A 25,359-nucleotide genomic window follows, 5' to 3' on the forward strand; every position below is an offset into this window, starting at 1 on the left:
TTTGTTGATTGTTTCCTTCACTGTCAGAAGCTTTTTTTTTTTTTTTTTAATTTACATCCAAATTAGCCTATAGTGCAACAATGATTTCAGGCGTAGATTCCTTAGTGCCCTTTACCCATTTAGCCCATTCCCCCTCCCACAACCCCTCCAGTAACCTTCAGTTTGTTCTCCATATTTATGAGTCTCTTCTGTTTTGTCCCCTTCCCTGTTTTTGTATTTTGTTTCCCTTCATTTATGTTCATCTGTTTTGTCTCTTAAAGTCCTCATATGAGTGAATTCATATGATTTTTGTCTTTCTCTGACTCATTAATTTCACTTAGCATAATACCCTCCAGTTCCATCCATGTAGTTGGAAATGGCAAGATTTCATTCTTTTTTATTGTCAAGTAATACTCCATTGTATATATATACCACATCTTTATCCATTCATCCATCCGTGGACATTTGGGCTCTTTCCGTACTTTGACTACTGTAGATAGTGCTGCTATAAACATGGGGGTGCACATGTCCCTTCGAAACAGCACACCTGTATCCCGTGGATAAATGCCTAGTAGTGCAACTGCTGGGTCATAGGCTACTTCTATTTTCAGTTTTTTGAGGAACCTCCGTACTGTTTTCCAGAGTGGCTGCACCAGCTTGCATTCCCAGGGAGACTTTTTTTTTAAGTTATTTATTGAGAGAGAGAGTGTGCGCATGCACACATGCAGGGGAGGGCAGAGAGAGGGGGGAGAGAGAATCCCAAGCAGGCTCCACAATGTCAGCAAGGAACCCAATGCGGGGCTCTAAGTCACATACTGTGAGATCATGACCTGAGCAGAAATCAAGAGTTGGACCCTGAACCAACTGAGCCACCAAGGTGCCCAGGGAGACTTTTGTTCTTGATCCCTCACTGGGCTGGGCCTGCTTCTTGTCACTCTCTCCCCTTCTCAGTCGTGCTTCAAATGCCTTTGCTCTGGCTGGGCCCTCACTAGGAACGTTCTGGACTCAAACCCCATGCCCAAGATGGCTACAGCACACCAGTCCCTCCTCTCACAGAAATGTGCCAACCACATTTTCTCAGGGTTGCAAATTTGCAATACATCTTGCATTTGCTCTCTCTGTCTCTTCCCAAGTGCTTGATCTGACATTTGGACAAAGGAACAGTTAAACACAAACTGAATGAGTGTTTCTGCATGCTTTCTGTCTCGTCTCTAAACCATTAAGCCCCTGAGCCGGGCACCCCCTGCTCATCAAGATCATTCCTGGTTCGCAGATTTTGCTCACACTTTGCCCCTGCCCTGGGTACCCTCTCACAAGGCAGACCTCTTTCAAGGTCTCACCATGACTCCTTCCCTTCCCAGGCTCTCCCTTGCCTGCACCAGCCCCCTGCAATCTCTGTGTCTTGCACCATCTGTCCAATTCACTCATTGTCTTGACCAGACAGCTTGGCCCCTAGTATGTGAACACATAATGCAGTTAACCACAACATGATCTCGTTCACTGAGCACTTTGGGGGTTGACCTTGAGCGAGGAATCAGGAACATGCACCTGAATTTTCTGGAGAGCTGGTTAGGGTCCAGAGTGTCTGATTCAGTAGGTCTGGGGTGGGCCCAATGAATTTGTATTTCTAACAAGTTCCCAGGTGCTACTGCTGCCAGTCTGGGGACTGCACTTTGAGGACCACTGACCTCCAGAGACAGTAGCAAACTGGTGTCCCAAGGGCCATATCTGGTTCACAGAGATTTCATATACAAATCTGAATTTGCATCTTGTCTTTAGAAGTATCTGTCCACACTTGGTCCTCTTTCTCATGTGGCAGTCACCCACGGCTGCCCACTCCACACTTGAAGTCCTACCCTAGCTGCCCTTACCTGTGTCCTGGTTTTAGGTCTCTGGTGCCTGGCAACTGTGGGCTCCGAAGCAGCACTGAGTCCTAGAAAGCTACCATGTGCCAGCCTGGCATGTATGGGCTGTACCAGGAACCCTGTCCTTGGATGATGTGCCTTCCCCCCAGAACCAGACCTCCTTTAGATCTTCAGACTGACCACCATTTCCAAATTTAAGCCTCTTTTTTGCTGCTTCCACCCTGAGAAACAGGCCAGCAAACCGGTGACCACACAGGGACAGCAGGGCCATAATAGCCTCACTGCTGCTCTGCACCCCCGAGGGCCCCACAGCCAATGCAACCCTGTCCCTGCAAGGGCATTAGTCTTGCCCCCGCAAGACAGAACAGGAGGCTGAAGAAGAGCAAGTGAGGAAGGAGCTACCTTCCTGGGTCCCTGGCTGGGAGGGGGAAGGGCTGCACCTCTCCTGGGGACAGCCCCTTGTGCAGGGACAAATGGGAACTGTCCACCACCAGCACCCCCAGCGACCAAATCTGAGCCTGTGGAGGGACTTGAATAGCATCCCCCCCCCCCAAATTCTTGTTCACTCAGAACTTCAGATGTGACCTGATTTGGACATGGGGTCTTTACAGATAAAATGAAGGCCTACCCTGAATGCAATGGCTGACGTCCTTATAAGAGGACACAGAGATATGTAGAGGGAAAGGCCATGAGAAGACAGACACAGATTGGGGTGATACAACCACAAACTGTGGAATGCCAGGAGCCACCAGAAGCAGGAAGAGGCAGAAAGGAGTCTTGGAAGAGGCGTCATACCTGCCCACACCTTAATTTTAGACTTCCGGACTCCAGACCTGGGACAGAATCAATTTCTGTTTTAAGATACTAAACTATAGCAGCCCATCCTTCTCCAGCACCCTCCAGCATCCTTCTATCTACAAGCCTCTGATCTGCACCCCTTCTTGCCTCCCACCCCACAGCCAATCCTTGCCAAGGCCATGACTTCTATTTCCACGGCCATCTCACAAACAAGACTGTCATCACTTCCTGCCCAGAAGGTTGCAACAGCAGCCACAGACTGATCTTCCGAAAGCAGAGCAATTCCCAGTGACAACCCCAAGTCCCCAGATCTTGAACCTTCCAGGGCTCCATGCTGCCTCGTTTTCAAGGCCTCCATCATCTGGGCCCAAACTGGCTTTCCAGCCCAGCCACTCACAGTCCCACCTGCTGATCCTTTGCTCGAGCTATTTCCTCTACCCGGACCCTGTCTTCACCTTCTCACATCTACCAGTGTGAACACTGCCCACCTCCGAAACGATTTCAAGTGGCACCTCACCCATGCTGCTCCTCTTGCTCCTCACGACCTGGAAACTTCCAGAACATGGGATCTAGGTCCTTCTGCCTGTTCTGAATGCCTCGACCTTTTGCAGTATCCCTCCACAAGGACCAGGCTGGATCCCTTGCAGGATCAAATCCTGGACCTCATGAGGGAATTCCTAGCACCTAACTCCCTGCCAGGCATTAGAGAGAGGGGTGCGAGCCAGCCTGGGTCCTTGTTGCCATGACAGTAACTCTCCAGTGGGCATGTGGGAGGCACCAGAAAAATGTGTTGAATTTGAGTCAATTCAATTGAATCTTGGAGTCTGAAGGGATCTTGGTCTGGCCTCCCACCAGCAGGCTTGAGAGGCTTTCTAGACGCTTTCTGTCCTCATTTCAACTTATTTTTCTTTTTACCAACAACACTTCTCTTTCTGCCTTTTAATTTTGTTCTATTATGGAGGGAGGGGCAGAGGGAATAGGCTGCCTTCTCCAGCACCTGGCAGCACTTCTCCCACGTGTTTTGGGGCCCAGACACTTTCACAAGCTTCCACCCCGGGCTGGCCACACCCAGGGAGGCCAGAAATCCTCTCTGCCACCACTGCCCCCACCCCCCATACACAGTAGCACTAATAAAGCCTAAGAAGGTAACACTGTCACTTGCCCCCAGTGCCTGCCCCATCCCCTTAACCACCCACTGACCATACCCACCCAACCTAGGACTTGTACCCACCATGACGGTCTGAGCTCAGGTCAGCTAGAGACAGGGCAGAGGGCAGCCACGGGAGTCCCGAGGCTGTTCGGCTGGGAAGCATCTCAACTTCCCACCAGCAAGAATGGCCCAGTTGCCATGGTTACAGCAGAGCCCGGCTCTGGGCCAAGGCCTCCCGGGGCAGCCTCCAAGGACCCCCCCAGTACTCACAGTGCAGCCAGGCGAATCCCCGGGGCATGGTGGTACGCTGTGTCCCCCAGAGAGCAGAGGCGGTGTCCCCAGCAGTGTGTGTATCCACAAAGGCCCAGGTGGGGCCTACATGGCCTCGCGTCAGCAAAGGTGGCCCAAAGCTGGGGGAGGGTTGACCACAGAGGAGTGGCCCGGCAGGGGGCGGCAGGTGCTCCTGGGGCAGCGCCTGCCCTTATCTGCCTGGCAGTGTGGAGGGCAGCTGGGGGGCAGTAGCTGCGAGTCCCATGGCAGCCAGGATCTGGCCTGAGACAGTGGCCTCGGGGTCTTTCCCTCTCGAGCAGAAGGAGAGAGTCCCCAGCAGGCCCCTTGGAATCTGGGGCTGGGTTGTGCTTTCTCTGATTTCTCCGTCTGCAGCTGCTCAATGTGAAATCTGGCTCTGGAAAGAGAAAGGAGGAGAGAAACGGATTATGTAAGAGCAGTGCTGCCACTCAGCCATCAGCTGCAGGCACCAAGAGTCTATGTGTGCGCTGTACCCACCACCTGGCAGGGACCCCCGGGAATGACTGCAGGCTCACAGCCCAGCCCTGGAGGCTGGCTACTCTGGGAAACAGGCTCACATACAAGAAATGACTTCAGAACATCCCAAGGGCAGCACTGGCCAGGGAGTGAATCACGATGACACCAGCCGGCAGCCACAGGCCTAAACAAAAGCAGGACCAGGGAACGAAAGGCCAAGTGGGTTAAATCAAGGGAGCTTCCTGAAGGAGGTGATATTGCATGTAAGTAAAGTACCTCAGGCTATTCAGGTGGCCATGAGGTTAAAACAGCAGAGTATTAATCCCTCTTTTTACCTTCAGGCTTAGTCCCAATCTCCTATTCGCCAAATCCTTGACCCCCTCTTAATAGGGTTGCTAGATGAAACACCAGGTGCTCAGTTAAACTTGAATTTCATACCAACAACACATATTTTTTTAGTATAATTATGTCATGAATACTTATTAGTATAAGTATGTCCCAAATATTGCATGGCACATATACTTTTAAAAAAATCGTTATTTAATGATTTAATGATTCAATGTTATTTAATTAAACAATGAATTATTTAATTCCAAATTAATCAGAAGTCCTATATATATATAGTTTATTTATTTATTTTGAGAGAGAAAAAGTGTTTGCATGTGTACCCAAGTGGGGGGCGGTCAGAGAGAGGAGAGAATCCCAAACAGGCTCTGTGCTGTCAGTGCAGAGCCCAACATGGGTTTCGATCCCATGACCCTGAGATCATGATCTGAGATGAAATCAAGAGTCAGATGCTTGGGGCGCCTGGGTGGCGCAGTCAGTTAAGCGTCCGACTTCAGCCAGGTCACGATCTCGTGGTCTGTGAGTTTGAGCCCCGCGTCAGGCTCTGGGCTGATGGCTCAGAGCCTGGAGCCTATTTCCGATTCTGTGTCTCCCTCTCTCTCTGCCCCTCCCCCGTTCATGCTCTGTCTCTCTCTGTCCCAAAAATAAATAAACGTTGAAAAAAAAAATTAAAAAAAAAAAAAGTCAGATGCTTAACTGACTGAGCCACCTAGGCACCCCACAAGTCCTGTATTTTTATTTGCTAAATTTAGCAACCCTGTGATAATAACAGGATTGCTCTTCCTGAGTGGTCGCTATGAATAGCTAGGCCCAGGGCTTGGGCTTTTGTATTCAATGAATCTTCATGATAATCTTGCCAGGTCATAAAAATCTCATTTTTATCGATGAAGAAATCAAGGTACAGAAAGGTTAAGATTTGTCCAAGGTCACATAGCTTGTAAGCAGTGGGACAAGAATTCAAACACTGGTAGCCACTCCCACCAGTTGACATCCATCCACACATCCACTCATTAGGACACCCTTACCACCTGGGGCTCTCACATAGTCATCTCTATCACTCACTGGATTCTGTGAGATAAAGCTCTCGTCTCCATTTTGCAGATGAGGAAACAGGTTCTGAGAGACTGAGTTGGCCAGTGACAGAGCCAGCTCTGAAATTCAAAGAAATTCTTTTTTTTCAACGTTTTTTTTTTTGTTTTTTTTTTTGTTCTTTTTATTTTTGGGACAGAGAGAGACAGAGCATGAATGGGGGAGGGGCAGAGAGAGAGGGAGACACAGAATCGGAAACAGGCTCCAGGCTCTGAGCCATCAGCCCAAAGCCTGACGCGGGGCTCGAACTCACGAACCGCGAGATCGTGACCTGGCTGAAGTCAGACGCTTAACCGACTGCGCCACCCAGGCGCCCCTCAAAGAAATTCTTAAATTCTCTGACTCTGTTCTGTTCCATGCCCTTGCCCTCCCTGTTTGCTCTGGAGAAATGGTCACACGTTAATGGCAGGAGGGAGAAGCAGGTATAATGTGGGGGTATTGTCCATGGTGGCATCCATCTCCACAGAACGTACCAGAAGGGCTGGCCCTTACCCTCAGAGGTTCCCAGCAGGCAGGCTGGGCCTCACACAAAGAACACAAGTGTTCCCAGTCGCCATGAACACTAACCTAACTGAAACCTTTTGTTGTTGTTAGTTTTTTTTTTTTTTTTAAGGTTTGTGGAGGTATAACGTATATACAGTAAAATTCACTTTTTCAGTGTACAATTTTATGACAAATAAAACTGACAAATTCAGAGTTGTATAATTGTTGTATAATTGATCCAGACATAAAACATTTCCAACTATGCAGAAAATCCCCTCCTGCTACTTTGAAGACAATCCTTTTCCCAGCCCTAGCCCCATCCAACAGCTCATCCATGTTCTATCCCACAGTATTGCCTTTTCCAGAATGCCAGATAGACACCATGTGCCCTTTTGTGCCGGGGTCCTTTCACTGAGCCGACTGCATTTGGGATTCAGCCAGGCTGTTGTGTGTGTTAGCAGGTTGCTCCTTTTCCTTGCTGAGTAGTATTCTGTTGTACAGACACCAGTTGAAGGGCATCTGAATTGTTTCCAGTTTTTGATGATAACAAATAAAGCTACTACCAGCCTCTGCATACAGATGGTTTTGTTTTTTAACTTTATTTATTTGAGAGAGTGCAGGTCAGGGGCAGAGAGAGAGGGAGAGAGAGAATCCCAAGCAGGCTCTGTGTGTGGCTCGAACCCATGAACCGTGAGATCATGAACTGAGCCAAAGTCTGATCAGCTCAACTCACGGAGCCCCTGCATACAGGTTTTGGTGTGGACAGAAGTTTTCATTTGTCCTGGGCCTTGTCTGTAACTTGCAGGTCCCAGTCACCTTCACACCACACCAAACAGTCCTGATCCTGGGCACCTTCTGTGGCCCCACCCTTTGAGCCCCACCTAAATGGAGGAATTTTGGGAAAGCCAAAGAGGACACACAGTTACCTGATGACACACAGGAGCTACAGTGGGGATGGTGGCCCAGGGGAAACCAGGCTGCCCACAGAGGCCTGGAAACAGGGCAAACAAGGCCAGGCCAGTGGCCTGACAGCAGTCTGCCTAAGAGTGGCCTTTCCCACACCTGAGAGGGCCCAGGGCGCCTCTCTCTTCCTGTCCCTCTCCCTCTCTCTTTTCCTATCTCATGGGGGAGAGTGAAGAGTTTGAGAATGTGCCTCTCGCAAAACACTTACAGTCTACCCCGCAGCTTACAGCAGTCATTACAAAGCTCACAAGAGGCAAAGTTGTGCAAGAAAATAAAATTGGAGTATTCTGCATAGTTCAGTTGTGAATATTAGATTTTTAAAAATATAATCACATTACTATTATTCACATTCCCAAACAAATAATCCCTTATATCATCTAATACAGAATCCATGTTCAACTTTTCCTGGTTGTTTTAAAAAAAAATTTTTTTAAGTTGCTCTGTTTGAATCGAGAGCCTAACAAAGTGATCCGTTGATTGATGTGTCCCTACATCTTTTTTCCTTATTTTTTTTTTTAGTGTTAAGATATAATCCACATGCCCTAAAATTTGCCATTTAAAAGTCTATAATTCAGAAGGAATTTGAGAGAGAGCAGGACAGGGGCAGAGAGAGAGGGAAAGAGAGGGAGAGGGAGAGAGAGGGAGAGAGAGAGGGAGGGAGGGAGGGAGGGAGGGAGGGAGGGAGAGAGAGAGAGAGAGAGAGAGAGAGAGAGAGAGAGAGAGAGAGAATCCCAAGCAGGCTCTGTGTGAGGCTCAAACCTATAGTTTTGATTCCAAAACCAGACAAGGACCCCACTAAAAAGAACTATAAACAAATTTCCCTGATGAACATGGATGCAAAAATCCTCAACAAGATTATTAGCCAACCAGATTCAATAATACATTAAGTTATTCACCACGACCAAGTGGGATTTATACCTGGGATGCAGGGCTGGTTCAATATCCACAAAACAATCAATGTGATTCATCACATCAATAAAAGAAAGGACAAGAACCATATGATCCTCTCAATCGATGCAGAGAAAGCATCTGACAAAATACAACAACCTTTCTTGATAAAAACCCTCAAGAAAGTAGGGATAGAAGGACCATACCTCAAGATCACAAAAGCCATATACAAAAGACTCAACGCTAATATCAGCCTCAATGGGGAAACACTGAGAGCTTTCCCCTTAAGGTCAGGAACAAGACAGGGATGTCCACTCTCGCCACTGTTATTCAACATAGTATTGGAAGTCTTAGCCTCAGCAATCAGACAACACAAAGAAATAAAAGGCATCCAAATCGGCCAGGAGGAGGTTAAACTTTCACTCCTCACAGATGACATGATACTCTATATGGAAAACCCTAAAGATTCCACCAAAAAACTGTGTGAACTGATTCACGAATTCAGCAAAGTGGCAGGATATAAAATCAATGCACAGAAATCGGTTGCATTCCTATACACCAACAGTGAAGCAACAGAAAGAGAAATCAAGGAATCGATCCCATTTATAGTTGCACCAAAACCCATAAAATACCCAGGAATAAATATAACCAAAAACGTGAAAAAATCCATACACTGGAAACTACAGAAAACTTATGAAAGAAATCGAAGAAGACACAAAAAAGTGGAAAAAGATTCCATGCTCCTGGATAGGAAGAACAAATATTGTTAAAATGTAGATACTACCAAAAGCAATCTACATATTCAATGCAATCCCTATCAAACTAACACCAGTATTCTTCACAGAGCTAAAACAAATAATCCTAAAATTTGTATGGAACCAGAAAAGACCCCGAATAGCCAGAAAAAGAAAACCAAAGCAGGAGGCATCACAATCCCGGACTTCAAGCTATACCACAAAAGCTGTAATCATCAAGACAGTATGGTACTGGCACAAGAACAGACACTCAGATCAATGAAACAGAATAGAGAACCCAGAAATGGACCCACAAACGTATGGCCAACTAATCTGTGACAAAGCAGGAAAGAATATCCGATGGAAAAAAGACAGTCTCTTCAGCAAGTGGTGCTGGGAAAACTGGACAGCGACATGCAGAAGAATTAACCTGGACCACTTTCTTACACCACACACAAAAATAAACTCAAAATGGATGAAAGACCTCAATGTAAGACAGGGAGCCATCAAACTCCTCGAAGAGAAAGCAGGCAAAAACCTCTTTGATCTTAGCCACGGCAACTTCTTACTCAACACGTCTCTGGAGGCAAGGGAAATGAAAGCAAAAATGAACTACTGGGACCTCATCAAAATAAAAAGCTTCTGCACAGTGAAGGAAACAATCAGCAAAACTAAAAGGCAACTGACAGAATGGGAGAAGATATTTGCAAACGACATATCTGATAAAGGGTTAGTATCCAAAATCTATCAAGAACTTGTCAAACTCAACAGCCAAAAAACAAATAATCCAGTGAAGAAATGGACAAAAGACATGAAGAGACACTTCTCCAAAGAAGACATCCAGATGGCCAACCGACAGATGAAAAATGCTCAACATCACTCATCATCATGGAAATACAAATCAAAACCACAATGAGATACCACGTCACACCTGTCAGAATGGCTAACATTTACAACTCAGGCAACAACAGATGTTGGTGAGGATGCAAAGAAAGAGGATCTCTTTTGCACTGCTGGTGGAAATGCAAACCGTTGCAGCCACTCTGGAAAACAGGATGGAGGTTCCTCAAAAAACTAAAACAGAACTACCCTACAACCCAGCAATTGCAGTATTAGGCATTTATCCACGGGATACAGGTGTTTTGAAGGGACATGTTTCAAAGGGACACATGTACTCCCATGTTTATAGCAGCACTATCAACAATAGCCAAAGTATGGAAAGAGCCCAAATGTCCATCGATGGATGGATGAAGAAGATGTGGTGTGTGTGTGTGTGTGTGTGTGTGTGTGTGTACACACATACAATGGAGTTTTACTTGGCAATCAAAAAGAATGAAATCTTGCCATTTGCAACTGCGTGGATAGAAGTAGAGGGTATTATGCTAGGTGAAATTAGTCAGAGAAAGACAAATATCATAAGATTCATTCATATGAGGACTTTAAGACACAAAACAGATTAACATAAGTGAAGGGAAACAAAAATAATATAAAAACAGGGAGGGGGACAAAACAGAAGAGACTCATAAATATGGAGAACAAACAGAGGGTCACTGGAGTTGTTGTGGGAGGGGGGATGGGCTAAATGGGTAAGGGGCACTAAGGAATCTACTTCTGAAACATTGTTGTACTATATACTAACTTGGATGTAAATTAAAAAAAATTTAAGTGTATAATTCAGTGGGATTCTTTTTTTAGTAGATTCACAAAGTTGTGCAACAATCGCCCACAATCTAATTCCAGAACATTTTCATTACCCCAAAAATAAACTGTATTCATTAGCAGTCACTGTGTATTTCCTGCCCTCCCCCACCCCCAGTCCCTGGGAACCACTAATCTGCTTTTTGTCTCTATGGATTTGCTTCCTCTAGACATTTTGTATTAATGGAGTCATATGGTATGTGGCCCTTTATGACTGGCTTCTTTCACTTGGTGTAATGTTTTCAGTGTTCATTCATCTTGTACCATGTGATAAACTGCATGTTGTCCCCCTAAATTCATATGTTAAAGCCCTAGCCCTGAGTGTGATGGTATTTGAGATGGGACTTCTGGGAGGTAATTAGGGTAACTGGGAGGTAGATCAGGATTAGATGAGGTCACGAGGGTGGGGCCTCATGATGGGATTTGTACCTTTGTAAGAAGAGACACGGGGGACTTCAGCTCAGGTCATGAGCTTGGGCCCTGCATCGGGCTCTCTGCTGTCAGCCCAGAGCCTGCTTCAGATATTCTGTCCCCCTCTCTCTTTCTGCCCCCCCCCAACTCATTCTCTTTTCTCTCTCTGTCCCAAAATAAATAAATAAACTTAAAAAAAAAGAGAGAGACACCAGAGAGTTTGCTAGCGGTTTCTGTGTGCCCCCCCAGAAAAGAGATCATGTGAGCACAAAACGAGAAGGCAACCACCTGCAACAAGGGGAGAGGCCACACCAGAAACCTCCATTCTTGGGGCACCTCGGTGGCTCATTCGGTTAAGTGTCCAACTTTGGCTCGGGTCATGATCTCATGATTCATGAGTTTGAGCCCCTAGTCAGGCTTTGTGCTGACAGCGCTGAGCCTGGAGCCTGCTTGGGATTCTGTGTCTCCTCTCTCTGCCCCTCTCCTGTTCCCACTCCGTGTGTGTCTCTCTCTCAAAAATAGATAAACATTTAAAAAAAATTTTTTGTAAAGAAATGAAGAAACCAACCATTCCAGCACACTGATCTCAGATTTCCAGAACCATGAGCAAGTACATTTCTGTTCTTTAAGCCACCCTAACTATGGCATTTTATTATGGCAGCTCAAGCAAACTAAGACATGAGATTTATCAGTACTTCATTCCTTTTTTAAAAAAATTTTAAGGTTTTATTTTTAAGTAATCTCTACACCCAACCTGGGGCTCGAACTCACAACCCCAAGATCAAGAGTTGCACATTCCACCAACTGAGCCAGCAAGGTGCCCCTCCCTTTTATTTTTCTTTTTTAAGGGCCAAAACATTTTAACCCCTTAGTTGTTTTTTCCTTTTTTAAAGAGTATTTTAATTTTCTTTTATATTTTTTAATGTTTATTTATTTATTTTGAGAGAGAGAGAAAGTGCAAGTGGGGGAAGGGCAGAGAGGGGAGTGGGGAGAGAGAACCCCAAACAGGCTCCGTGCTGTAAGTGCAGAGCCCAACTCAGGGCTCGAGCTCACGAACCATAGCATGACCTGAGCCAAAAATCCAGAGTCAGACGTTTACCCAATTGAGCCATCCAGGTGCCCGAAGAGGATTTTATTTTATTATTTATTTTTTTCAAGTAGGTTCCACACCCAGTGTGGGGCTCGAACTCACAACCCTGAGATCAAGAATCGTAATCTCTACCAACTGAGCCAGGCAGGTGCCACCCCCCATTTTTTTGCCTTTTTAAATAAAGTTAAACAGCCAAACAAAAATTCACAAACTGCTTCCCTGTCCAAGCCGTTCCTCCCTCCCACACCCTTTCCTTCACCTTATTCACACAGACCCAGGGTATCCACATGAGAAGAAGAAACTGTTCCAAGAACACGGAAAAGTGAAGAAGAAAGGAGGTGAATTGTGTCCACATTCAAGGTCATGCTGAGCAAGTCTGCACTCTCTGGATTTTGGATGGTTTTCTCTTCCTAGCCAAATTGAAAAAGGAAATTCCCTGGACCAGATGCTTCAAAGCTGAAGGCCCAGCACCACCAAAGAATGCCAAAGAAAATACAGTTGGCATCAAACTCACCCATATTCACGCCCTTCTCACCCAGGTCCTGTCCAATGTCACAGTGACTCTTCTTCTTGGGACCAGTGGGGACAGTAAAAGCTTCTCTGACTTCTTGAACTTTTTCTCCTCCTCGTTCTAAGCTTCAGCACTGGCTCCCCTGAGCCCATCTGCATGATGCTCCAAGGCTCATTTTTGGTAAGTTTTCTTGATCTTGTCCTCAGAGGCATTCGTGTCCACTCCCAGAATCTTGTAATAATCTTTCCTTTTCTTCACTCCAGCTGTGCATTTTTTAGGAGCTGTATTTGTTCTTATGTTTTCTCCGTCTGCTGCACTTTTCCACAGTCCTGCACTGCCTCTTCATATTTTTCTGTGCCCATGTTACACTGAGCTCTTCCCATGGAGTATTTTAAGTGAGTGGCATCAAGCTTCACTGCATTTGTGCTGTCTTCTATTGCACCATCTCCTTTCCTAAGCTTGGAATGATCTGTACCCCAATTATAGTAGAGTTCAGCATTTGTTTTTATATTGTTGGGGTCTGTTCCCCAAGGCTTCTGTGTACAGTTCACATGCCAGCTTGTAATTTCCTTCTTTAAATGCTTTATTCCCATCCTCTTTGCTTTAAGTGCTTTGGCATTTCTGCAAGCCAGGTAGTCATTTTGATGATCAGGAGCCATCTTGGGAGCCTGTACAAAAAACTGAAGTGCCTTCTCAATACAGTCTTCATAATATAGGCAAAGACCTCATTCCTACACAGCATGCACATTGGTGGAATGTCACTGGCCACAAACTGTGCTTCTGGATAATGACCCAGCATTGCTAAATAGTATGCTTTGGTGATTTTGAAGCAATGGCAGGCAGGGAACACTCTATGCAGAAAACCACTTTCCGAAAATCCGACTTCTCAAAATCTGTTTCTGTTATTTTCTCATATTCTATGAGCATTCTTGAACTCCTGTTGTGCCTGAGAATTTTTTGATCCAGTTGCAGGACTCTCTGGAAACTGTGACATGCTGCCATGGCATTCCCTTGAGATAGGGGGCATTTGCCTTCCCATAGATGTCCCCAGGGGAAACTGTCATTCAACTTCACTGCTGTGAATCTCCAAAAGTTTCCTGGAACCCTCTGAGCATCATGAAAGCGGCTGCTCAATTCTCATTACAGCTAGAATTTTTAGGACACATATCTTTGTCCTTTGTATAATGGTTACAAGCTTCATTATAATCTTTCCTGGTATGGTTCGCATTTCCTTTTTCCGTGAAAGACTCTGCCTCCCTCCTTACTTCATTGCGGAGCAGCTCTGGTTCTGTCACCACCATTAACACATGGCACTCCGCAGCAACACTGTCTTACCACTGAGACCATACTTCATTCCTTTTTATCGTCAAATAATATTCCATTGTATGGATACACATTTTCTCTAGTCCTTCACCAGCTGAGGGACATTTGGGTTGTTCTCATTAGGGGGCTATTATGAATAGTCCTGCTATGGACATTTGTGTGGACATGTTTTCTCTTGGGTATATTCCCAGGAATGGGGTTGCCAGGTCATATGGTCACTCTGTGTTTGACTTTTTGAGGGAACCATTCAGTCTGTTTTCCAAAGGAGTTTTCCAAAGTGTATATCCCATCAGCAGTGAATGAGGCTCTGATTTCTCCACAGCCTTGTCAACATTTGTTACTCTTTTTTATTATACCCATCAGTGGGTGCAAAATGTGGTTTCTACTTGTATTTTCCTGATGACTACAGAGCATGTTTTCATGTGCTTACTGGCCATTTATCTTCTTTAGAAAAAAGTCTATTGAAGTCCTTTGCCTGTTTTTAAAATAAATTATCTCTTTATTTTTTATTTTTTAAGAATTCATTTTTAAGTAATCTCCACACCTAACATGGGGCTCGAATTCAAGATGCCAAGATCAAGAGTCAGGCATCCCTACCTTTTTATTTTTGAGTTGTAAAAGCTCTTTATACATTCTGGGTTCTAGACTCTCATCAGATACATGATTTGTAACTATGTTCTCCCATTTTGTGGGTTGTCTTTTCACTTTCTTGATAGTGTCCCAGCATGCACAAAAGTTTTTAAATTTGATGAAGTCCAGTTTATCTTTTTTTTTTCTTTTTTGGTTGTCTTTGCTTTTGGTGTCCCATCTAAGAAACTGTAGCCTAATCCAAGGTCACAAAGATTTTTATATATGTTTCACTCTAAGAGGTTTATAGTTGTAGCTCTTACATTTAAGTCTGTGATAGATCTGGAGTTAATTTTTGTATATGATGTGAGCTAAGAGCCCAACTTCATTCTTTTTCATGTGGCCAGCTGTCCGAGCACCATTTTTTTTTAATATATGAAATTTATTGTCAAATTGGTTTCCATACAACACCCAGTGCTCATCCCAAAAGATGCCCTCTTCAATACCCATCACCCACCCTCCCCTCCCTCCCACCCCCCATCAGCCCTCAGTTTGTTCTCAGTTTTTAAGAGTCTCTTATGCTTTGGCTCTCTCCCACTCTAACCTCTCTTTTTTTTTTTTTTTCCTTCCCCTCCCCCATGGGTTCCTGTTAAGTTTCTCAGGGTCCACATAAGAGTGAAAACATATGGTATCTGTCTTTCTCTGTATGGCTTATTTCACTTAGCATAACACTCTCCAGTTCCATTCACGTTGCTACAAAAGGCCCTATTTCATTCTTTCTCATTGCCACGTAGTACTCCATTGTGTATATAAACCACAATTTCTTTATCCATTCATCAGGTGATGGACATTTAGGCTCTTTCCATAATTTGGCTGTTGTTCAGAGTGCTGCTATAAACATTGGGGTCCAAGTGCCCCTATGCATCAGTACTCCTGTATCCCTTGGATAAATTCCTAGCAGTGCTATTGCTGGGTCATAGGGTAGGTCTATTCTTGATTTTTTGAGGAAACTCCACACTGTTCTCCAGAGTGGCTGCACCAGTTTGCATTCCAACCAACAGTGCAAGAGGGCTCCTGTTTCTCCACATCCTCTCCAGCATCTATAGTCTCCTGATTTGTTCATTTTGGCCACTCTGACTGGCGTAAGGTTATATCTGAGTGTGGTTTTGATTTGTATTTCCCTGATGAGGAGCGACGTTGAGCATCTTTTCATGTGCCTGTTGGCCATCCGGATGTCTTCTTTAGAGAAGTGTCTATTCATGTTTTTTGCCCATTTCTTCACTGGATTGTTTTTTGGGTGTGAAGTTTGGTGAGCTCTTTATAGATTTTGGATACTAGCCCTTTGTCCGATATGTCATTTGCAAATATCTTTTCCCATTCCGTGGGTTGCCTTTTAGTTTTGTTGATTGTTTCTTTTGCTGTGCAGAAGCTTTTTATCTTCATGAGGTCCCAAGAGTTCATTTTGCTTTTAATTCCCTTGCCTCTGGGGATGTGTCAAGTAAGAAATTGCTATGGGTGAGGTCAGAGAGGTCTTTTCCTGCTTTCTCCTCTAGGGTTTTGATGGTTTCCTGTCTCACATTCAGGTCCTTTATCCATTTTGAGTTTATTTTTGTGAATGGTGTGAGAAAGTGGTCTAGTTTCAACCTTCTGCATGTTGCTGTCCAGTTCTCCCAGCACCATTTGTTAAAGAGACTGTCTTTTTTCCATTGGATATTCTTTCCTGCTTTGCCAAAGATTAGTTGGCCATACTTTTGTGGGTCTAATTCTGGGGTTTCTATTGTATTCCATTGGTCTATGTGTCTGTTTTTGTGCCAAAACCATGCTGTCTTGATGATTACAGCTTTGTAGTAGAGGCTAAAGTCTGGGATTGTGATGCCTCTTGCTTTGGTCTTCTTCAAAATTACTTTGGCTATTCGGGGCCTTAGGTAGTTCCATATGAATCTTAGGATTGCTTGTTCTAGCTTCGAGAAGAATGCTGGTGCAATTTTGATTGGGATTGCATTGAATGTGTAGATAGCTTTGGGTAGTATTGACATTTTGACAATATTTATTCTTCCAACCCATGAGCACGGAATGTTTTTCCATTTCTTCATATCTTCTTCAATTTCCTTCCTAAGCTTTCTATAGTTTTCAGCATACAGATCTTGTACATCTTTGGTTAGATTTATTCCTAGGTATTTTATGCTTCTTGGTGCAATTGTGAATGGGATCAGTTTCTTTGTCTTTCTGTGGCTTCATTGTTAGTGTATAAGAATGCAACTGATTTCTGTACGTTGATTTTGTATCCTGCAACTTTGCTGAATTCATGTATCAGTTCTAGCAGACTTTTGGTGGAGTCTATTGGATTTTCCACATATAATATCATGTCATCTGCAAAAAGTGAAAGCTTGACTTCATCTTTGCCAATTTTGATGCCTTTGATTTCCTTTTGTTGTCTGATTGCTAATGTTAGCACTTCCAACACTATGTTAAACAACAGCAGTGAGAGTGGACATCCCTGTCGTGTTCCTGGTCTCAGGGAAAAAGCTCTCAGTTTTTCCCCACTGAGGATGATTTTAGCTGTGGGCTTTTCATAAATGGCTTTTATGATGTTTAAGTATGTTCCTTCTATCCCGACTTTCTCGAGGATTTTTATTAAGAAGGGATGCTGAATTTTGTCAAATGCTTTTTCTGCATCAATTGACAGGATCATATGGTTCTTACCTTTTCTTTTATTAATGTGATGTATCACGTTGATTGATTTGCAAATGTTGAACCAGCCCTGCATCCCAGGAATGAGTCCCACTCGATCATGGTGAACAATTCTTTTTATATGCTGTTGAATTCGATTTGCTAGTATCTTATTGAGAATTTTTGCATCCATATTCATCAGGGATATTGGCTTGTAGTTCTCTTTTTTTATTGGGTCTCTGTCTGGTTTAGGAATCAAAGTTATACTGGCTTCATAGAATGAGTCTGGAAGTTTTCCTTCCCTTTCTATTTCTTGGAATAGCTTAAGAAGGATAGGTATTATCTCTGCTTTAAACGTCTGGTAGAACTCCCCTGGGAAGCCATCTGGTCCTGGACTCTTATTTGTTGGGAGATTTTTGATAACTGATTCAATTTCTTCACTGGTTATGGGTCTGTTCACGCTTTCTAGCTCCTCCTGATTGAGTTTTGGAAGTGTGTGGGTGTTTAGGAATTTGTCCATTTCTTCCAGGTTGTCCAGTTTGTTGGCATATAGTTTTTCATAGTATTCCCTGATAATTGCTTGTATTTCTGAGGGATTGGTTGTAATAATTCCATTTTCATTCATGATTTTATCTATTTGGGTCATCTCCCTTTTCTTTTTGAGAAGCCTGGCTAGAGGTTTATCAATTTTGTTTATTTTTTCAAAAAAACAACTCTTGGTTTCATTGATCTGCTCTACAGTTTTTTTAGACTCTATATTGTGTATTTCTGCTCTGATCTTTATTATTTCTCTTCTTCTGCTGGGTTTGGGGTGTCTTTGCTGTTCTGCTTCTATTTCCTTTAGGTGTGCTGTTAGATTTTGTATTTGGGATTTTTCTTGTTTCTTGAGATAGGCCTGGATTGCAATGTATTTTCCTCTCAGGACTGCCTTCGCTGCATCCCAAAGCATTTGGATTGTTGTATTTTCGTTTTTGATTGTTTCCATATATTTTTTAATTTCTCCTCTAATTGCCTGGTTGACCCATTCATTCTTTACTAGGGTGTTCTTTAACCTCCATGCTTTTGGAGGTTTTCCAGACTTTTTCCTTTGGTTGATTTCAAGCTTCATAGCAATGTGGTCTGAAAGTATGCATGGTATGATCTCAATTCTTGTATACTTATGAAGGGCTGTTTTGTGACCCAGTATGTGATCTATCTTGGAGAATGTTCCATGTGCACTGAAGAAGATAGTATATTCTGTTGCTTTGGGATGCAGAGTTCTAAATATATCTGTTAAGTCCATCTGATCCAATATATCATTCAGGGCCCTTGTTTCTTTATTGACTGTGTGTCTAGATGATCTATCCATTGTTGTAAGTGAGGTGTTAAAGTCCCCTGCAATTATCACATACTTATCAATAAGGTTGCTTATGTTTGTGAGTAATTGTTTTATATATTTGGGGGCTCCCGTATTCGGCACATAGACATTTATAATTGTTAGCTCTTCCTGATGGATAGACCCTGTAATTATTATATAATTCCCTTCTTCATCTCCTGTTACAGCCTTTAATTTAAAGTTTAGTTTTTCTGATATAAGTATGGCTACTCCAGCTCTCTTTTGACTTCCAGTAGCATGGTAAATAGTTCTCCATCCCCTCACTTTCAATCGGAGGGTGTCCTCATGTCTAAAACAAGTCTCTTGTAGACAGAAAATAGATGGGTCTTGTTTTTTTATCCATTCTGATACCCTATGTCTTTTGGTTGGCGCATTTAGTCCATTTACATTCAGTGTTATTATAGAAAGATATGAGTTTAGAGTCATTGTGATGTCTGTAGGTTTCATGCTTGTAGCAATGTCTCTGGTACTTTGTCTCACAGGATCCCCCTTAGGATCTCTTGTAGGGCTGGTTTAGTGGTGATGAATTCCTTCAGTTTTTGTTTGTTTGGGAAGACTTTTATCTCTCCTTCTATTCTAAATGACAGATTTGCTGGATAAAGGATTCTCAGCTGCATATTTTTGCTGTTCATCACATTGAAGATTTCCTGCCATTCATTTCTGGCCTGCCAAGTTTCAGTAGAGAGATCGGTCACGAGTCTTACCAGTCTCCCTTTATACGTTAGAGCACGTTTATCCCTAGCTGCTTTCAGAATTTTCTCTTTATCCTTGTATTTTGCCAGTTTCACTATATGTCGTGCAGAAGATTGAATCAAGTTATTACGTCTGAAGGGAATTCTCTGTGCCTCTTGGATTTCAATGCCTTTTTCCTTCCCCAGATCAGGGAAGTTCTCAGCTATTATTTCTTCAAGTACACCTTCAGCACTTTCCCTCTCTCTTCCTCCTCTGGAATACCAATTACACGTAGATTATTTCTCTTTAGTGCATCACTTAGTGCTCTAATTCTCCCCTCATACTCCTGGATTTCTTTTCTCTCTTTCTCAGCTTCCTCTTTTTCCATAATTTTATCTTCTAATTCACCTATTCTCTCCTCTGCCTCTTCAATCTGAGCTGTGGTTGTCTCCATTTTGGAGCTCATTTATAGCATTTTTTAGCTCCTCCTGGTTGTTCCTTAGTCCCTTGATCTCTGTAGCAATATATTCTCTGCTGTCCTCTATACTGTTTTCAAGCCCAGCGATTAATTTTATGACTACTATTCTAAATTCACTTTCTGTTATATTGTTTAAATCCAGTTCATTAGCTGCCGTTATTTCCTGGAGATTCTTTTGAGGGGAATTCTTCCGTTTCGTCATTTTGGATAGTCCCTGGAGTGGTGCGGAACTGTAGGGCACTTCCCCTGTGCTGTCTTGAATAACTTGCATTGGTGGGCGAGGACCATTTTTTTTTTTTAAATGACCATTCTTCCTTCACTGGCTGGCATCCTCAGCAAAACTCAGTTGACCATAGATCTAGATGTCCAGCTACCTCTATGTCAGTACCAGGCTAGCTTGATTTCTGTAGATCTGTAGATCTGTAGCAAGTTCTGAACTCTTAAGATTTTTTAATCTCTAAAAGTTTACTTTCCCTTTTTGTTGTTGCTGAAGCAATGGGGTCAATGTCCTATAGACTTACCACATTCTGGATCTGGCTGATTGCATCCTTGGAATGTCATTCAACATATTTATCTCTGCATACCTCAATATTCAAAAAGCTCTATTGGGTTTGAGTATAATTTTCACATGACATAATGCCTTCCAGCAGGAGGCACAAAATGTTTTCTCATCTCAGTGAGCTAATGTCGTGTTCTTTCTCCATGATTCATCTATTACAAAGTTCTCTATCAGCCTTTTACCTTCCATCAAACAGTGAAGATTCTAGCTCTCATCAGTGTTCCATTAGTCAATCCAGGTGGTGCCTTGATGCTTGTATCTTTCCTTCTACGTTTATATTAACGTGATCCTCCTAGAATGGACAACTTTCCCTCCCCATCTATTTTCTTATCTCAAAGTTTGGTCTGTATGGAAAAATCAGGATAAAAGTCTGATTCTTTCCTTTGACTTACCTACCAGTTTTCAGAATGAGTTCTTTCCTAGAATCCTCCAAAGGTAATTAATGATGATTTTTCAGCATCATTTTAAATTTATTAATTTTTTATTTACATATTTCAACCCATTAAAGTTACTTTTAAGTCAGGTTTATTGAGGAATAATTGACACACACTAAAGTTCATCCTCTTTAAGTGTCCAGTTGGATGAGTTTTAATAACTATATACACCAACACATTATTTTAAGATCTGGAACATTTCTATCACCCCAAAAACTTCCCTTGTATCCCTTTGTAGCCAATCCCCTGCCCCACCCTACACCTCTGGCAATCATTTATCCAAATGCTGTCCCTAGTAAGGTTTCTCCCTTATTATATAAACAGAATTATATAGTATTATATAAAACAGAATTATATAGTATGCCCTTATTATATAAACAGAATTATATAGTATTATATAAAACAGAATTATATAGTATGGTGCCATTTCTGTTGTGTCGTCTTTCATTTAGTAAATGTGTTGGGGATTCAACACATTGGTGAGTGTAGCAGCAGTCTGTTCCTTTTATTACTGAGTAGTAATCCTATTTATTCCACAGTTTCTTTATCCATTTCTGAGTTGACAGACATTTGTGTTGTTTCCAGGTTTTTGCAAGTATGAATAAAGCTATATACATTGGCATCCAGATGGTCCTTCAGTGGACATATATTTTTATTTTTGTTAGGGAAATACCTAGGAGTGAGTCACTAGGTCATATGATAGCTGGAGATTAAACAATAAGAAATTGTCAAGCTGTTTTCCAAAGTGGCTTTTGTTATTCTTCTTGATGTTCAAATTATTTCATCATTAGGCTAGTGGGAGCTCCTTCCAGTAAGGTCCTGTCCTACTGACAGGGCTCCAGGAGTCTTCAATAACTTCCTTGCTTTCAAGTATGACTGAGATTCCATCCTCATCTTGGACATTTCTGCCTTAGACTAGAAATCAGCTACTTTTCCAAGGAACTCTTTTAGCGGGGACTGGTACTTAGAAACCACACCCTGAACACCAGGAGTGCTTATGACTACCTGATTCAGTGTCTATAGGCTTTTCGGGTGGACAGACCTAGGCAGTTAAAGTTTTTAAGAAACAGAAAAATAAATCATTAACTTATAGATAAGTCATTAGAATTATAAGCGGTTTTTTTAACTTCTTCTTTGAATTATTTGCATTTCTTTGGTCTTGTGCTGAAAATCTTGTTTCTTAATGAGACTTAAGATGATTACTTGTTTTATCCTTCTATATGGATAGTAGTTTCAAAATGGTAACAATGATATTATAATTTTTTAAGTGTTTATTTTGTTTTTTTTAACACTTTTAAAATATTTATTTATTTTTGAGATAGAGCACAAACGGGGAAGGGACAGAAAGAGAGGAGGGCATAGAATCTGAGGCAGGCTCCAGGCTCTGAGCTGTCAGCACAGAGCCCAACACAGGGCTCAAACTCACGAGTTATGAGATCATGACCTGAGCTGAAGTCGGGTGCTTAACCAACTGAGCCACCCAGGCACCCTAAATGTTTATTTATTTTTGAAAGAGAGACGGAGTGCGAGCAGGGGAGGGGCAGAGAGAGAGGGAGACACAGAATCTGAAGCAGGCTTCAGGCTCTGAGCTATCAGCACAGAGCCTGATGCAGGGCTCAAACCCACGAACCATGAGATCATGCATGACCTGAGCCTAAGTCAGACGCTTAACCCACTAAGCCACCCAGGTGCCCCTAACACTGATATTGTAACTTAATAAGACAAGTCCATGCTACCTTGAGATCATAAAAGCCATATATGAATGACCCAACACTAATATCATCCTCAATGGGGAAAAACTGAGAGCTTTCCCCTTAAGGTCAGGAACAAGACAGGGATGTCCACTCTTGCTACTGTTATTCAACATATTGGAAGTCTTAGCCTCTGCAATCAGACAACACAAAGAAATAAAAGGCATCCAAATCGACCAGGAGGAGGTCAAAGTTTCACTCTTCGCAGATGACATGATACTCTATATGGAAAACCCAAAATATTCCACCAAAAAACTGCTACAATTGATTCATGAATTCAGTGAAGTGGCAGGATATAAAATCAACGCACAGAAATCAGTTGCATTCCTGTACACCAACACTGAAGCAACAGAAAGAGAAATCAAGGAATCGATCCCATTTATAGTTGCACCAAAAACCATAAAATACCCAGGAATAAATATAACCAAAGAGGTGAAAAATCTATACACTGAAAACTACAGAAAACTTATGAAAGAAATTGAAGAAGACACAAAAAAATGGAAAAAGATTCCATGCTCCTGGATAGGAAGAACAAATATTGTTAAAATGTAGATACTACCAAAAGCAATCTACATATTCAATGCAATCCCTATCAAACTAACACCAGCATTTTTCACAGAGCTAGAACTAACAATCCTAAAGTTTGTATGGAACCAGAAAAGACCCCGAATAGCCAGAAAAAGAAAACCAACGCAGGAGGCATCACAATCCTGGACTTTAAGCTATACCACAAAAGCTGTAATCATCAAGACAGTATGGTACTGGCACAAGAACAGACACTCAGATCAATGGAACAGAATAGAGAACCCAGAAATGGACCCACAAATATGTGGCCAACTAATCTGTGACAAAGCAGGAAAGAATATCCGATGGAAAAAAGACAGTCTCTTCAGCAAGTGGTGCTGGGAAAACTGGACAGCGACATGCAGAAGAATTAACCTGGACCACTTTCTTACACCATACACAAAAATAAACTCAAAATGGATGAAAAGACCTCAATGTAAGATAGGAAGCCATCAAACTCCTCGAAGAGAAAGCAGGCAAAAACCTCTTTGATCTTGGCCACAGCAACTTCTTACTCAACACGTCTCTGGAGGCAAGGGAAATGAAAGCAAAAATGAACTATTGGGACCTCATCAAAATAAAAAGTTTCTGCACAGTGAAAGAAACAATCAGCAAAACTAAAAGGCAACCGACAGAATGGGAGAAGGTATTTGCAAACGACATATCAGATAAAGAGTTAGTATCCAACATCTATGAAGAACTTACCAAACTCAACACCCAAAAAACAAACAACCAGTGAAGAAATGGGCAAAAGAGATGAAGAGACACTTCTCCAAAGAAGACATCCGGATGGCCAACCGACAGATGAAAATGCTCAACATCACTCATCATCAGAGAAATACAAACCAAAACCACAATGAGATACCACGTCACACCTGTCAGAATGGCTAACATTTACAACTCAGGCAACAACAGATGTTGGCGAGGATGCAAAGAAAGAGGATCTCTTTTGCACTGCTGGTGGAAATGCAAACTGGTGCAGCCACTCTGGAAAACAGGATGGAGGTTCTTCAAAAAACTAAAAATAGAACTACCCTACAACCCAGCAATTGCAGTACTAGGCATTTATCCACGGGATACAGGTGTTTCAAAGGGACATGTTTCAAAGGGACACGTGCACCCCTATGTTTATAGCAGCACTATCAACAATAGCCAAAGTATGGAAAGAGCCCAAGTGTCCACCGATGGATGAATGGATAAAGATGCTGTATACATATATACATACATACACACACACACACACACACACACACACACACACACACAATGGAGTATTACTCGACAATCAAAAAGAATGAAATCTTGCCATTTCCAACTACATGGATGGAACTGGAGGGTATTATGCTAAGTGAAATTAGTCAGAGAAAGACAAAAAACATAAGACTTCACTCATATGAGGACTTTAGAGACAAAATAGATGAACATAAGGGAAGGGAAATAAAAATAATATAAAAACAGGGAGGGGGACAAAACAGAAGAGACTCATAAATACAGAGAACAAACAGAGGGTTACTGGAGTTGTTGTGGGAGGGGGGATGGGCTAAATGGGTAAGGGGCACTAAGGAATCTACTCCTGAAATCATTGTTGCACTATATGCTAACTAATTTGGATGCAAATTTTAAAAAATAAAAAATAAAATTTTTAAAATAATAAAAAAAAAGACAAGTCCATGCAGTTTAAGATTTCTTTCTATTTTCTTCTATCTTTAGTTATCTCCCCAATGGAACTGTTAGTCAAAGAACCATGCATTTCCATGTGTTTGTTATTTTAATTATATAAAACACATAATTGCTAAATACAGACTATAAAAAGTATGTTCAGAAAGTTCTAGCTTCCAGTCCCTATCTTTCTCCTACATTATTTCTCTCTCCCTTGAGATAAAACATTTTTATTAGCTTTATCCTTAAACTTTTTATATTTTAAAATAGAAACATGTTTTTCATAGTTTGTCTTTTTGCCTACAAAAGGTTGCATATTATTTTTTAAAACATACTGCTTTTTAAAAACTTTTTATTTTAAAATAAAACACACATCAGGTTGCCTGGCTTGCTCAGTAACTAGAGTATGTGACTCTTGATCTCGGGATTGTAAGTTTGAGCCCCATGCCAGGTGTAGAGATTACTTAAAAATAATAATAATATAAAATAAAATATTTAAAATAAAATATTAACATATTAAATATTTAAAATAAACACA

At 42.3% G+C, this 25,359-nt stretch overlaps 1 protein-coding gene and 1 pseudogene across 5 annotated transcripts in view; both read right to left on the minus strand.

Annotated features, from left to right (window-relative positions):
• Positions 1–25,359, minus strand: part of IL34 (interleukin 34) — a 79,738-nt gene that overhangs the window by 7,339 nt on the left and 47,040 nt on the right. For 4 of the 5 annotated variants that reach the window (XM_040443087.1, XM_040443090.1, XM_040443088.1 and 1 more), the window contains one exon: positions 4,063–4,477. In XM_040443087.1, the coding sequence (XP_040299021.1) occupies positions 4,063–4,090 (28 nt within the window). In that variant the 5' untranslated portion in view covers positions 4,091–4,477. Of the gene's footprint in view, positions 1–3,130; positions 3,271–4,062; positions 4,478–25,359 lie in introns of those variants that run through there. The other variant, XM_040443089.1, reaches the window with a different exon arrangement.
• Positions 12,429–14,490, minus strand: LOC121009777 (dnaJ homolog subfamily C member 7-like; annotated as a pseudogene).

Source organism: Herpailurus yagouaroundi, unplaced genomic scaffold, assembly GCF_014898765.1.
Source record: "Herpailurus yagouaroundi ecotype Mexico unplaced genomic scaffold, PumYag 190, whole genome shotgun sequence".
In the NCBI taxonomy this organism is placed as follows: Eukaryota; Metazoa; Chordata; class Mammalia; order Carnivora; family Felidae; genus Herpailurus; species Herpailurus yagouaroundi.